This window comes from Hypanus sabinus, chromosome 23 (genome assembly GCF_030144855.1).
Source record: "Hypanus sabinus isolate sHypSab1 chromosome 23, sHypSab1.hap1, whole genome shotgun sequence".
NCBI lineage: Eukaryota > Metazoa > Chordata > Chondrichthyes > Myliobatiformes > Dasyatidae > Hypanus > Hypanus sabinus.
In genome coordinates, this window is record NC_082728.1 from 23,879,014 (window position 1) to 23,893,811 (window position 14,798).

The 14,798-nt window shown below is 38.1% G+C and overlaps 1 protein-coding gene across 1 annotated transcript in view; it reads left to right on the forward strand.

The window, feature by feature from the left end:
* slc38a10 (solute carrier family 38 member 10) overlaps positions 1-14,798 on the forward strand; it is a 130,314-nt gene that overhangs the window by 73,301 nt on the left and 42,215 nt on the right. Inside the window, exon 11 of the mRNA XM_059948540.1 lies at positions 2,333-2,486. Coding sequence (XP_059804523.1) covers positions 2,333-2,486 — 154 coding nt within the window. The remainder of the gene's footprint in view (positions 1-2,332; positions 2,487-14,798) is intronic.

Sequence of the window (14,798 nt, forward strand, 5' to 3'; positions counted from 1 at the left end):
GTCTCGGCTGTGCATTATCTAGGACGTATGCACAGTGCTGTAGGTATACATACAAAAATTGAAAATTAAACATACTATTAAATAAATGGCTTTGTTTTTGCACTGTCTATCTAGATTAGAGTCTCAGACTTCTGCATAGTTAACAAAACTAGAAATTGATAGTTCCCCAAGGACCTGCTGGCTGTTAATGAAGAACTGGACTAATTTTGTGCTTTTCTTGTCTATAGTTTATAAATTACCAAATTTTATAATTGTATATTCAATAAATTTAACAGTAAATGTATTAATTGTGATTAATAAATTATAATTAACTCAATTAATAAACTGTTTTATTAATCGCTGTGATATAATGCAGTCCTGTGGGTTTACATCCAGTGGCCTGAATGGTGTTTGGCAAAGTGCTCTGCTTAGCGAAGAACATTATCTTACTGTTTCAATTTTATTTTGTCTTAGTTTTTGGCAAATGTGGATCTTGTTTAAATTAGTTTATTTGTTCCCTTGAGATGGTAGATGAAACCTCCAATTAGCATCTTCTTGAAAGAGCAGTACATTTGCCAGTGCAGTGCTGATTAGTCAGACTAGGTCATATATTTGAACTTGCTGACTCTGAGGTGAGAGAAGATTGCAGCTGTTTCAAAGTCGGTGTGATTGAGTCTCTGTTCTCCAGTAACCTCTCTTGCACATTTGTTTATGTGGAAGATCTAGCTCATTGTACCTGCAAGCACTTCCAACTCAAAGAATTCACAACCAAATTGACATAGATGTTCTTTTTGATAAACCTGTAATAAATGTCAAACTATATATTTTCAAGCACGTTGTCAAGATTTGCACATGAGTGAAGTAATTTTTTTGTTATTGAAGTAAATCTACCAAAGATTAGATAAAACTAATTAAAATGCTGGATAATAAATGAGTCCTGATGAAAAGTCTCTGCCTGAAACATCAACTGTGCATACCCCTTCATAGATGCTGCCTGGCCTGCTGCGTTCCTCCAGCATTTTTCACATGTTGCTAAAAATGCCAGGCTTTGTATAACAATTTGTCTTAGCTTTTTTGTTTTCTTTAAAAGTAAGTGTGCAAAATGTAGTTTGATTACCAAGTGAATTTGAATGCAATTTATTCATAAGTGATTAGTGTGTGGTTTATTATTATTTGGAATAATAGGAAGCCTGTTCTTTCCTGTCTCCCTGGAACTAGTTTCAGTCCAATATAATTCTCTAACTCCAGAGCTGATATTGGTGTTGAATCTGGGACCGTGATGCATTGTCAGAAGCCATATTGAGCTTTTTTATGTTTCAAACAGTGAGATACAATTCAGTCTGTTTCTTAAAGCAAAAACAGGAAAGTCTGAAAATACTCAGCTGGCCAGGGCACATCTATGGGGAGGGAAGAAAATTAACATTTAAAGTTGAAGACCTGTCATCAGAGCCAGATGTAGTCTGACCTGAATACTTTCAGCATTTCTATTTTTTTTAAGATTTGTAGCTCCGCAGTTTTTATTTGATCTTCATTTGGTTGTTAAAAACATTGGTTTGCTCATTTCAAGAGGTTAATTCAGAATTGGGCAGTCATTTAGGTAGCTAAAGAATATACTTATGTTAATACACCATAAATACAATTAAATTCTGATTACCTAGCATCTAATTTATTTGAAATCCTGGTAATTCAATCTGGTTCACTTATTAGTCCAGAATATGAAGTTTTAGAGTAGAAGTGAGCATACAGCTAGGGCTGGGATCTAGTTTTACTGGAAATGGAATTAATATTTTGATCATCTCCTGTGGTAAATTGGTTTACATCAAGTTGGGTGTTATGAAATATGAAACATTTCTGAAAATTTGGAGCCCTTATTTACAAAAGACAGGATTAAATATATAGATGCTCTGAAGATGAAACAATTGGTTATTAGGGGAAAGAAATAAATATACATATTAAAGTTATTACGAATTCCATGGAGCATGTGGAGATCTTCCAACAACCAGGCATTCTTTCTTTCTTTCTTTCTTTCTTTCTTTTTTTTTTCTATAGGGCAGTTAGGGGGGAGGGGTTAAGGGGAGGGGGTAAGGGTTATATATATTGTTTTTTCATATTTTGTAATCATTGAAAAATGCAATAAAAAAAGTTTAAAAAAAAAAGTTGGGTGTTAGACAAATTTTCATGTTCCTCATGTTTCTTTGCTGATATTTAAAGGACCTTTTAGGAACAAAACCCTCTAGTTGCATAGTTGATAGTCATCATTGATTATTAATGATTAAGCTATAACTGCTAGATATTTTAAATCTTCAGTTTTCGAAGTTGAATACTATATAGCTTTATCTTTGAATTTCTTCAGGTTATTCTCTGGACTGGTCTCATTATTCTGGTGATCAGCACATTTTCTACTCTGTCTGCTACAAATGACCAGCTTGTCACACCTGAAAAGCCACTTCAGGACATTAACCCTGAGAAGTTACAAAATGACATTAATGCCCAGCAGAAAATCTCAGGTAAGAGGAGAGAGGGAGACCTTGGTGGTTGTGAGATGTTTAAACTTTTGTGATCAATTCAAGTATTGGGAAAAATGAGCAATCTATATGGATAGCTGTTGCATTTTTGCAGTTTTGGAACATTAACTTGAACATAACCTATAGAAAGTTTGTGGGGAAAACCAGTATGTTGGATTTTAATTCATTGATTATTTATGGGTTCTGATACACTGTTCATGATTGAACTGACTGAGTAGTGCTTCCTAAAAAGGAATGAGAGAAAATTGAAAACTGTTGAATGCAACATTATTGACAATGATATCATCTTTGATAATAGTTGAATATTTTTAAAAACTAGCAGTCATGTTTCATCTCCCAACAGCCCACCCTCTCTACAAGAAGTGTTGTTGATAATGAAGCTCTGTACTTCAGTTGTTAAAACCAGAACTGGTTAATACAGTGTAATCTTTGAGATGAGGAAAGGAAAAATATAGCTAAGTGAGTATGGGGAAAAGGCAGTATGAAATAGCTGATCAGTATATTGACTGAACCAAAATTTGTTTTCCTGACTTTGCTAGTATAGCATGCTGAAGTTAATAAAGTTATTCTGGCATCAATTTCTAATCTTCCAGGAATAATCCCTGGATTTTTATCCTTTTAAGCAACTTGCACTGAGCAGAGTTTCAATTTAAATAGGAGTTGTTACAATTTTATGTGCTTTATTCTCTCTCAAATAGTCATTAGCAATTATGGTCTGAAACTGCTAGTTTTTCTTTAAATTTTTCACCTTGTAAACTTGAATTATGATCTGCTCATTCCATACTTGAATTATAAAGGATTAAATATAATTTCATGGTACGTTGCAACACTATGGACTTGTGAATATTACACTGTAATAAGTATTACTTTTTCTGGTTTTTTGTTAATTTAAATTAAACCAAAATCAGGCGAGGTTATAAACATAAGTGCTTAGGGGAACAAAAGAGCTCTATGGATCACTTATTAGTTGAAAATGCTTTTAGTTACGGAAAGAAAATTCTAGAATGTCAAAATGTTTTTACTTTGAAGCAAAATGGTGTGTATTTAATGGACAAAGCAATAGATTACTATACTTTGACAATTTCAGATGTTGGAAAATATTCATGAACAATTTTAGATGCATGGATTTAAATGTCCTGATTCTTGAAGTCAGTTTCACTGACTTGAACATTTTGCATCCTTAAATTGGCAATGCTGGATTAATACGTGTGCAAATGTACACAAATTGCAAACAATGTCAAATTTGCATATTTAATTAGAAGCTTATTTTTTTCTGCCAATTTTCACTCGATTCATGGCCTGAATTTTCCAGAGCCAACTTGCAACTAATCCACAAGCCAAGAGCTAAATCAACCTAATTTACATTAGATTTGAATTTGTTGGACAAATGCGTGCAGGTCCTTAATGAGTTGCTAAGCTCAGCAGTATAGGTGAGGCATCACCTTCTGACAGTCAGAAACTCAAAAAAATGCTCAGACCCTGGCAAGCTAATCAATTAGTAAATAAAAACAAAGACTTTTTAAATTAATTAGAGCACTTAAGAGCAACCAAAATATTTAACTAAATTTAAGTCAAAAGAAGTAAATCTAATAGATGCTCCTTCCACTGTGGCAGTTCCCCTCTGCTAAATGGAGATGGAATGAGGCATGGCTTTCTCAAGCAACATCTACAGTTTTAGTCTAACACAGAACTATTTGTTGGACACATGTTGAGAGCATAATTGAGAAAATGTCAGCATTCTGATTTCCAGCATTCATACCCAAGAGTATCAAATAAACTAGTTCAGAATCGGGTTACGGGCATATGTTGTGAAATTAGTTTTGCAGCAGCAGTACCTTGCATAACAATAAAAAACCTATAAATTACAATAATAAGTATATCTTAAAACTTGAATTAAATAGTAATGCAAAAAGGAGTAGGTAGCCTTCATGGGTTCACTGTCCATTCAGAAATTTGATGGAGGGGAAGAAGCTGTCCTTAAAACGGGTGTGTCTTCAGGCTCCTGTACCACCTTGATGCTAGCAATGAGAGGAGGTTATGATCTGAGTGATGAGAGTTCTTAATGATGGATGCTGCCTTTTAGGTATCCTTGATACTGGGGAGGCCAGTGCCAATGATGGAGCTATCTGAGTTTATAACTTTCTGCATCAATAAGTTGGGCCCAGGGTAGATCTGCAGAAACGTTGACACCCAGGAACTTTCAGCTGCTCACCTTTCCACTGGGGATCCCTCAGTGAGGACTAGTGTGTGTTCCCTCAACTTCCCCTTCCTAGAGACGACAATCACTTCCTTAGTCTTACTGACATTGAGTGCAAGACTGTTGTTGTGGCACCACTCAACCAGCTGATCTGTCTAGCTCTGTACACCACCTCGTCACCGTCTGAAATTCTACCAATAATAGTTCTCATCAGCAAATTTATTGATGGTGTTTGATTATTGATGGTCTTGTGTAGCGAGAATAGAGCAGAGGACTAAGCACAGATCCTTGAGGTGTGCCAGGGCTGATGGTCAGGGTAAAGGAGATATTATTTCTGATTCACACTGTGGTCTCTCAGTGAGGATGTTGAGGATCCAGTTGCAGAGGGAGGTACAGAGGCACAGGCTTTGGAGGTTTTTGGAGCATGTCGAACTGTTGGGTAAACAATTGTTTCTGATGACTGCAGGTCATGGTCTCGCTTTGTGCTGTGCTATTGCTTGGTGGGTGGTGGGAGCCGACACTTTTTTGCTGAAGTGGTTGGGGTCAGGTTGATGATGCTTTGTTGCTGCTTGCATGGGGGAGTGGGGTTCTTAGGTTTTTTGTTATTAATTTTTTGGTGTTCTGCTTTTTGTGGATGTCTGCAAAGACTAAGTATTTCAAGTTGTATACTATATATGTTCTCTGATAATAACCAGGATCATTTGAACTGAAGGTACTATTGTCTTGAACACTGAGCTGTAATCAATAACAATAGCCGGATGTAGATGATGCTATTGTCTAGGTCAGGGGTCAGCAACCTTTACCACTGAAAGAGCCATTTGGACCCGTTTCCCACAGAAAAGAAAACATTGGGAGCCACAAAACCCATTTAACATTTAAAATGAAATAACACTGCATACAACGTTTTTTTTGCCTTTCTGCTATGTATAAACAAACTATAATGTGTTGCATTTATGAAATCGATGAACTCCTGCAGAGAAAATGAAATTACATTTCTGCATGCAACAAAAACATCTTGAACTCTGAAAAAAAGACGTTGGGTTGAAGGTTACTTTTAAGTAAAATACTCAATGTCTATTTGATTTCTTCTTGTATTTATGAAAAACGCCGAACTTAAATTGTCCGCCAGCAGCAAACCAGAAATAACGTCAGCCAGCTGTCAACCTGAAAAATAAAAGGACTATTTCACTGAACAATGAAAAAATATGAATATACGTAAAATAATAGGCAATTAAAATATTTATCATACTTGGTTAATGGGATTTCTGCTCCTGGACCTCAGCGCACAGCGTCTGCACATCAGGGCTGTATGACGTCACCTTCATCTTTACACAGGATCGCAAGCTGTCATCTGTGAGGCGTGCACGATGTTTGTTTTTAATAAAGTTCATGTTGGAGAACACCTGCTCACATACATATGTAGATCCAAAGATCGACAGGACTCCAAGCGCATACTTTTTAATGTTTACATAAATGTCGGGGATAGCATTCCATGTTTCGAACACAAGTTTGTCCGGTTCGGGGAGGTTTTCAATATCACTCCATTTGTGATTCTGAGCAAGAACGGCCTTCTGACGGGCAACATCTACAAGGTCTGCTGTCAAACATCTAAAGTTGGATGCCCATATGTCTTTGTCGGTTATGTCGGCCAGAACCATCTCAAGATCAGGTTGACTCACACCTGCCAATGCACTCGTATTCAGTAAGGATAGATCGATGCTTAGGGGTGTGACCGGGAAGAATAATGTGTTTTTTTTCCTCTCTGAACTCACAGAAGTGTTTCCCAAACGATGTTTACATTGCGATGATTGAAGAATGTAAATACTCCGAATTTATCATGTCGTGAGCTTGTTTGAACTCTCTCAAATTGGGGAAGTGAGACAATGTGCCTTTCTGTAAATCTCTGGCAAGCACTGTCAACTTGCGCTCGAATGCCAAAACATCCTCCAACATGTGCAGGGTTGTGCGTCCTTTCTCCTGAAGAGCTGTGTTCAGCGTGTTCAGGTACGCTGTCATGTCTACCATGAAGTGTAGCTTTTCCAGCCACTCTGGCTGTTCCAGCTCAGGAAAGGTGAGCCCTTTGCTGCCCTGGAAAGCTTCCACTTCTTCCAGACACGAGACAAAGCGTTTCTGCACCTCCCCTCTTGACAGCCACCGGACTTTGCTGTGCAGCAGGAGATCAGAATATGCGCTTTCCAGCTCGTCCAGTAACAAATGGAATTGACGGTGATTTAAACTTTTTGCCATTAGTTTAATGACATTCTGAATGCCAACATCCATTACTTCTGTGCATTCCGGAGGAAATGTTTGAGCGCACAGTGCCTCTTGGTGCAAGATGCAGTGAAAAGTCAGCAGCTTTCTGTTCAGCGACTTCTGCAGTAAAGCCACAAATCCCTTGTGCGCTCCTGTCATACTTGGTGCCCCATCAGTAGCTACTGACACCAGGTGGGTGGTCTTTATTCCCTTGGCTTTTAAACAATTCAAGACAGCCTCACAGATGTCCTCCCCCCGTGTTCTGCCTTTTAGAGGTATCAACTTAATCATTTCTTCCTGTGGCACGGCAGAGTTTACATACCGGCAGAACAGCGCTATTTATTCAATATCACCTTTGCCTTTAGACTTGTCACAGGCAATTGAGTAGGCCACCGCTGAATTGATGTCTTTAATTTGCTGTCTTGTGATGTCTTCTGCCATTTTTATGGTTCTGTCTTTGACAGTCTTTGCAGAGAGGGGCATATCCCTGATTTTGTGCACAATTTCACTCTTGTTTTTAAAGTCCGTGAATAGATGTTCTGAAATCTTAATAAAATTAACCATCTGTATTCACCATCTGTAAACTGCTTCCCATGCCTGACTATTTCCTGAGTGGCAACAAAACTAGCATATGTAGTTGATTTTCCAGACTTCATCCACTTCCTGAAATGATTTTTGCTCAGATCAACCTTCCGCATCAGTTCCGAAACGGCTTTTTTTCTCTCATCTCCATCCGGATATTTTTGAGCAAAGGCTGCGTGTTTATTCTGGAGATGTCTTGCGACTTTTGACTTTTTGTTGTTTGCTAGTTTCTCATTGCATATTAAGCATACCGGTAAACCAGTCTCGTCAGCACTGAAAGCAAATGAATCTGCCCACGTATCATTAAATGTTCTGTTTTCTGCAGTCACTTTTCTTTTTTTAGAATTCTCCATAGTTAGCCTACCTTGGATCGAAAAATTAAAGAAATCGCGCACTGGCGGGTGCCAGGCATTGGTAGTGGTGACGTATATTAATAGCGACAAAAAACACGTTTTATTTAGATTGTACAAGATCACCATAATCTTCAAATTTAGAATTACATTTCAAAAACTAACAAACTAACATAAAATACATTTTAATTAAATACTCATCATTTATTTTCCAAAGCCACAGGGAGCCGCAGCACAAAGATGAAAGAGCCGCTGGCGGCTCCGGAGCCGTGGGTTGCCGACCCCTGGTCTAGGTGATCCAAGGTCGAAAGGAGAGCCAGTGAGACTGCATCCACTGTAGACCGTGGGTCCAAGATCCTTGCTTAAGCAGGAGTTGATTCTGGTCATGACCAACCTCTTAAAACACTTCATCACGGTGGATGTGAGAGCAACTGGGCCATAGTCATTGAGGCAGCTCACCCTGCTCTTCTTTGGCACGTTGCCTAGTACATAACCCAATTTTCCTGATAAAAATTGAAAGGAGTATAAATAAGAAAAGCCATGTCATCAGAAATTTTGTGGCACGGCTAGTAGAGCTGTTGCCTCACAACTCAAGTTCCATCGTGACTTCTGCTGTTTGTGTGGAGCTTGCATATGCTCCCTGTGATTACATGGATTTGGTCCCATGTCTCAAAGATGAATTGAATTGACTTTATTTCTTACATCCTTCACAAACTCGAGGAGTAAATATCTTTATGTTACGTTTCTGTCTAAATGTACAATGTACAATCATAGTAATTTATAATAATTACTTTTTTCGCACCTGTCTTTGTAAACGTCCTGAATCATGGGAAGTTCACAACTACAGATGCATTGTCTGTCCGCACCACTCTCTGCAGAGTCCTGCAATTAAGGGAGGTACAGTTCCCATTCCAGACAGTGATGCGGCCAGTCAGGATGCTCTCAATTGTGCCCCTGTAGAAAGTTCTTAGGATTTGGGGACCCATAATAAACTTCGTCAATCGCCTTTTTCACCACACAGCTGGTGTGTGCAAATCACTGGAGGTCCTCGGTGATGTGGATGCTTAGGAACTTAAAGCTGTTCACCCTCTCAATCCCAGATCCATTGATGTCAATAGGGGTTAGCCCGTCTCCATTCTTGTGTGGGTTGGCAAGTAAACTGACCACTGTAAATTGCCTTTAATATGTCGGAGATTAAATGTGGGAGAAGTTGATGGAAGTGTGGGCGGTTATGTGGATATTTGATGGGTAGTGCAGACTTCAGGCCATTAGCTGAAGAACCTGTTTCTGGGCTGTATGACGCTGAGAATTTGAAAGGTTGCATTGTGATTTGCTGAAAGATGAGCCATTGTTCCTCAATATAAATTGAGTTTCATTGGAACAAAGTAAAATTATACAAGAGATTTAAAGTAATCAGTAATATGTAGGTTATCAATAAACCACTGTATGGCATTCAATTAGAAATCCTGAGATTGAGTAAACCTTAAAACGATGTGATATAGGCTGCAATCCACCTGATTTTGCATTTTAATTGTCTATTTTTGTTTATTTGGAAAGTAAAATCTGAGGTGAAACTTGGCTGCAATCTGTATAATTTGTTAATTGTAGTTTAGTTATTTGTGCATCAATGAAATATTTATCATGCAGTTTTAAGCATTAATAAATTAATCAGTATGCAAACAATCGTTTTGAGATGATGATAAGAACACAATGAATATTTTGGGTTGCCCTTACTTCCCTGCCTAAAGGTTGTCTAGTTATTATTCCCAGGTGGTGTGTGTCTGTGTGAGTTGTTTCATTGGTTTTATAGTATGATGACCTTGATATTGATTTCAGTGAAGGATAGGATGCATTAAATTTTGTTTTGCGTACTCTCCTGCATTTGAGTTTTAATTTTCTTCAGCAAACAGTGAAGTAAATACGCTGTAATGGTGAATGATAGGGAAATTCCTTTCTAAACATGAGCATTAATGAGTGTAGGATCTACTCAAAAATGGGTTTGTCTGTAGCCATTGTGTTGCATTCATGAAAGTCATGTGCAGATTCTGCTCTTGATATTTTTGTGCAAGCCTTTTGCTTTTTATAGGAATTGTTTCCTTGAGGTGAAGCAGTGACTCCGATTTTGTGCTAGTGGTTTTCAAGTGTTATTTGTTCCAGGAGTGCACTGATAAACTGTTCTAAACAAAATCAGCTAAGCCAATAGTGTGAAACATGCTGTTCAGCTACATGTCATTGTAATAATGTCCACAAATTGATTTAAACATGCTCAGCCTAACTTTGATTGGAGCATACAATATCCTGAAGTTCCTGAAAGGAGAGATCTTGACCTTTTGTTGGATATCTAGAACTAGGAGTTGCTCTCTCAGAAATAAGTGGTCACTCGTTTAAAGTGGCTGGAGCATTTTTCCCCTTGAGTGCTATGAGTCTTTAGAACTCTTGCTCAAAAGGCAGTGGAAGAGGAGTCTGAGTATTTCAGAAGTAAAATAGCTAAACAGTAATTAAATAGTGAAAGGTTATTGGAGAGGGTCGGATTACAGAGTTGAAATGACAATTTACGCTCATGATTATTCTAAAAGGTGCAACAGCAGGATCCACCAAAATTAAAAGTAGGGAAAAAGACTGCTGATTTGAAATCTTTGATCAAACTAATTTTATAAAAGTTGCACATCATGTACTGTTTGATCTATCTCAGTGCAGATTTTGAAGTTTCAATAACAGTTGTAGCCTATTAATTCTATCACCACAGACAGAATAATCAGATTTTGAATATCCCATCCCAAAATCGTTACAAATTCTAATGTTTTTTTTGGATATTTCAAATCCTGCCCTCCTATTTTTCTGTCAGTTTATCACTGTCAAGGCAAATTGAAATACTGCTTTTAGTCACTGAATTTTGTTTCTGAAATGTTCAGGAAACATGATTTTTATTTTAGTTAATACTGAATATCAACATCTCAGTTCTTTTGACATTCCAATAGCTTTTGCAAATTAGAACCACCATCATATTTGAGGTTTGGAGGTATTAGTAATTCTAAATTTGCTCTAAAGTACAAAGTCTACAAAATAGAGCTAGGTTTAGGGCACCTGCTTCAACAAGAGCCTGTCAGCAAGGTCTTTTTAAGCAGGTGCTATGTGACCCAGGTCTGACCTTCACCATCTGTGTCCTGTTTTTCCCGATGTAAAAATACTCCAATTCTGCATTCAAAAGAGCAAATGTAAAACATGTATCCTGGGGATTATCTTAACATTGGGGCTGTCACAATAATTGATTACCAAATTAACTAGTCCTGATGAGACAAAATATTGATTATCTTTAACTCAATGATAGTAATGTTTAATGTGATAATTGTACGAGCTTTTTTGGCAGTAATTGTCACTATGTTAATTGTCTAAATCCTTTCACATGGCTTATCCTGACTTTCCTGGATGGGAATTGCATGCTTTTCTAATTGAAGAGGAAAAAAAGTACTTGTATTATGTCTTATTTGGGAATGGAAGCTTGTAGTGGTATCCAGTTTTCAATATTTTGTGTACCTTTGTTCTTTCTCTTCATAATGTGATGGCTAAGGTGCTGTGAACCATAAGTAACCACCAGTACTTCCATACTGTGTCAAAAATCAGTCATTCTTCTGAGTTTGTTGAAGTGGTTTTTTGATTGTCATTTTGATGTTGGAATTAGTGAAAACAATTTATCGATGAAATCAGTATACCTTGTAGTTGCAGAAAAAGAACGCTTGCAGCTGTGAACAAGATCTCAAGTTTAAAATGCACATGTGTTGAACTACCGCAAATGATTGAAACATGCAAATTTTAGGGATACTGTTCCTCATAGTTTTGAAAGTCCGAAAAAAAATTATTCTAGCCTGCACTGCTCAGTTTTAAAAAATTCTCGTTTTAAAAGTGAGCTGAATAGTACAATATAAAGTGGTGGTATATTTTATACACCATATTCATGTTATTATAGAGAAATGAGCATACAAGCTAATAAATCTCAAGGACTAAATGATGTACATCCAACATTTTATAAGAAGTGTTATGGAGAGAAGGAAGATTTAGATATTATCTTCTAAAATTCCACTATGATCTTATTAAATGGTGCAACGGGCACAAGAATATTTCTAGGTTTTTAAGAACCTAAGTGACCTTTTCCTGCTATTTTTTGTTTCCTCATGTAAGAGGTGATCATTCAGTCCACTGAATCTGAAGTGTTGTGAATGGAGTTCCCTAACCAGTAAACAAGAAACAGCCTGCTCCTGGATGCTTTTCAGGTCAGTGCTGGAACTTCAATTAAGCTTGTTTGAAGAACTCTCTGCCCAGTTATCAAGATAACAGAGGATCCCAACACACTCTTCACTGTTATACTACGATCTGAAATACTTACTGTTCCATCCCGAGACTGCATTTTGGGAAATCTGATCATTTGGCTGTCCTCCTCCATGCATGCAGATAGATGTTAAAGAGCATCACTCCAGGGGTGCAGGCAACAAAGAGGAGGACGTGGGAGGCAAAGGAGTAGCTATGGGATTGTTTTGAGTGGTGGACTGGGATGTGTCCGAGGACTCATCAGAGGATCTGACTGATTACACCTCGATTGTCATGGACTTCATGAAACAGTTGTTGGTGAGTGTGTCCCCACAAAATCATTCAGAGTTTTCCCCAACTAGAAGTCCTTGATGAATCATGCGATACATACCTGCTGAGGGCCAGGTCAGTGGTGTTCGGGTCTGACGACCAAGTAAAATACAAGAGGTCCAGATACAACCTCTGGAAAGCCATCTCATGTGAAGTGACATTTCTGGACCAAACCTGAGTCACTGAAGGATGCTCAAGAACAGTGACAGGACGAATGCTATCACTTTTCACAAAGTGAAACCAAGCAATATTGCTGACAACAAGGTTTCACTTCCGGATAGGCTCAATTCCTTTTGTGCTTGCTTTGGCCATCAAAACATGGAACCATCTTCACAAGCTCCCACAGCCCCCATTGACCCTGTGATCCTAGTCCCTGATGTTGACATGAAAGCATCCTTCAGGAGGATGAACACTTGGAAAGCATCTGGTCCAGGTGGGGTACCTGGCTGAGTACTAAAGGTCTGTGCTGATCAACTGGCTGATTCTTTTTCACTGATGTCTTTAACCTCTCACTTCAGCAGTCTGAAGTACCCAGCTGCTTCAAGCAGGCTTCAATTATACCAGTGCTTAAGAAGACTGTGGTAACCTGCCTCAATGACTATCGACCAGCAGCACTTGCATCCACTGTGATGAAGTGCTTTGAGAGGTTGGTGCTGAAACATATCAACTCCTGCCTGAGAAGCAACTTGGATCCACTCCAATTTGCCTTTCATCACAACAGGTGCCATTTCTTTGGTTCTTCCCTCAACTCTAGAACATCTTGAAGTACATCAGGATACTCTTCATTGACTACAGCTCAGCATTCAGTGCAATCATCCCATTAAAACTAATCAATAATCTGCAAGACCTAGGCCTCATTCACAACCTGTGCAGCTGGATTCTCAATTTCCTCACTTGCAGACCCTAGTCAATGCGGATTGACAACAATATCTCCTTCGTAATGACCATCAGCAGAGGTGCACCACAAGACTGTGTCTTTAGCGTGCCCTCCCCCCACTTGCTTTATACTTATGCGAAGCTAAGCACAGCTCCAGTGCTAGATTTGTTTGCTGATGACATCTGTTGGCTGAATCAAAGGTGTTGACAAATCAGTGGATAAGAGGGAGATCTGGTTGAGTGGTTTCACAACAACAACATCTTGAAATTCCAGCAAGACCAAGGAGCAGATTATTGACTACAGGAGGAGGAAACTGGGGGTCCATGAGCCAGTCCTCATTGGGGGATCAAAGATGGAGAGCAGTAGCAACATTAAATTCCTCGGCATTATCATTTCAGAGGATCTGTCTTTGGTCCAGCATGCAAGTGCCACAAAGAAAGTGTGGCAGTGCCTTTACTTTCTTACAAATTTGCGTAGATTTGTGGTCATCTAAAACTTTGACAAAATTCTATAGATGTGCATTGGAAAGTGTATCAACTGGTTGCACCTTGACCTGGTAAGGAAACACCAATGCCCTTGAACGAAAAATCTTTGAACTTTGAGCACTTTAAGTATATGCCAGCTCTGAATAATCCCAAATCCCCCTCTTATTTCACAGTAAATTATCTCTCACATGCTTATCTTGCCCTGATTCACCTATCAAGAACATTATTTTACAGTAATCAAGTTATCATTGAGCATAATTTGGATAATTGGGAATGAACTGGAGCATATAGGGAAAGTTGTGAAGTCACAGGGAGAACATGCAAGCTTTCTGCAGCCATATCAGGATTATATCCAAGTCATTGGGCTGTTGAGGCAGAGGTACAATCCACTAGTTCTGCATTGTTCTGTTACCTTATATCATAATGTCTGTTATAGATTTGTTATCGAAACTTGAAACAAATTTGTCCTTTAAGTTTGAATAGCAATTTTTTTCAATGCATTCCTTATAAACCTAATTGAAAGTATCAGTAACTCAGTTACAGTTACCTTGGACCATTATTTCTTTGTGAGTGCTTTTCTGTAATTGTATTTATTACGCAATGTCCAATTCAGAAGTTTCTATGAGAAGAAATAATTGCCTTTATAGAATATAGACTTGTGGTTTGCCAATTTTGTAAAAATATATGTAGTTCTAAAGTGTGTGGAGGAGGCTTGTTAAAAAAGTAATGTACATAGCCTTCATGGTAAACTCTTGATTATTTTTCCTCAGCAGTGCTCATTTGGGTTTTCAAGTCTGAGTTTCAACTACCTTTGATATTTTAATTATATTGAATGTAGGATTCTCCTTCAATTGCAGTGAAATATTAAACTAAATCAGTGTTTTGTTCCCCGGCTTAAGTGGAGCTTAAAAGTACATG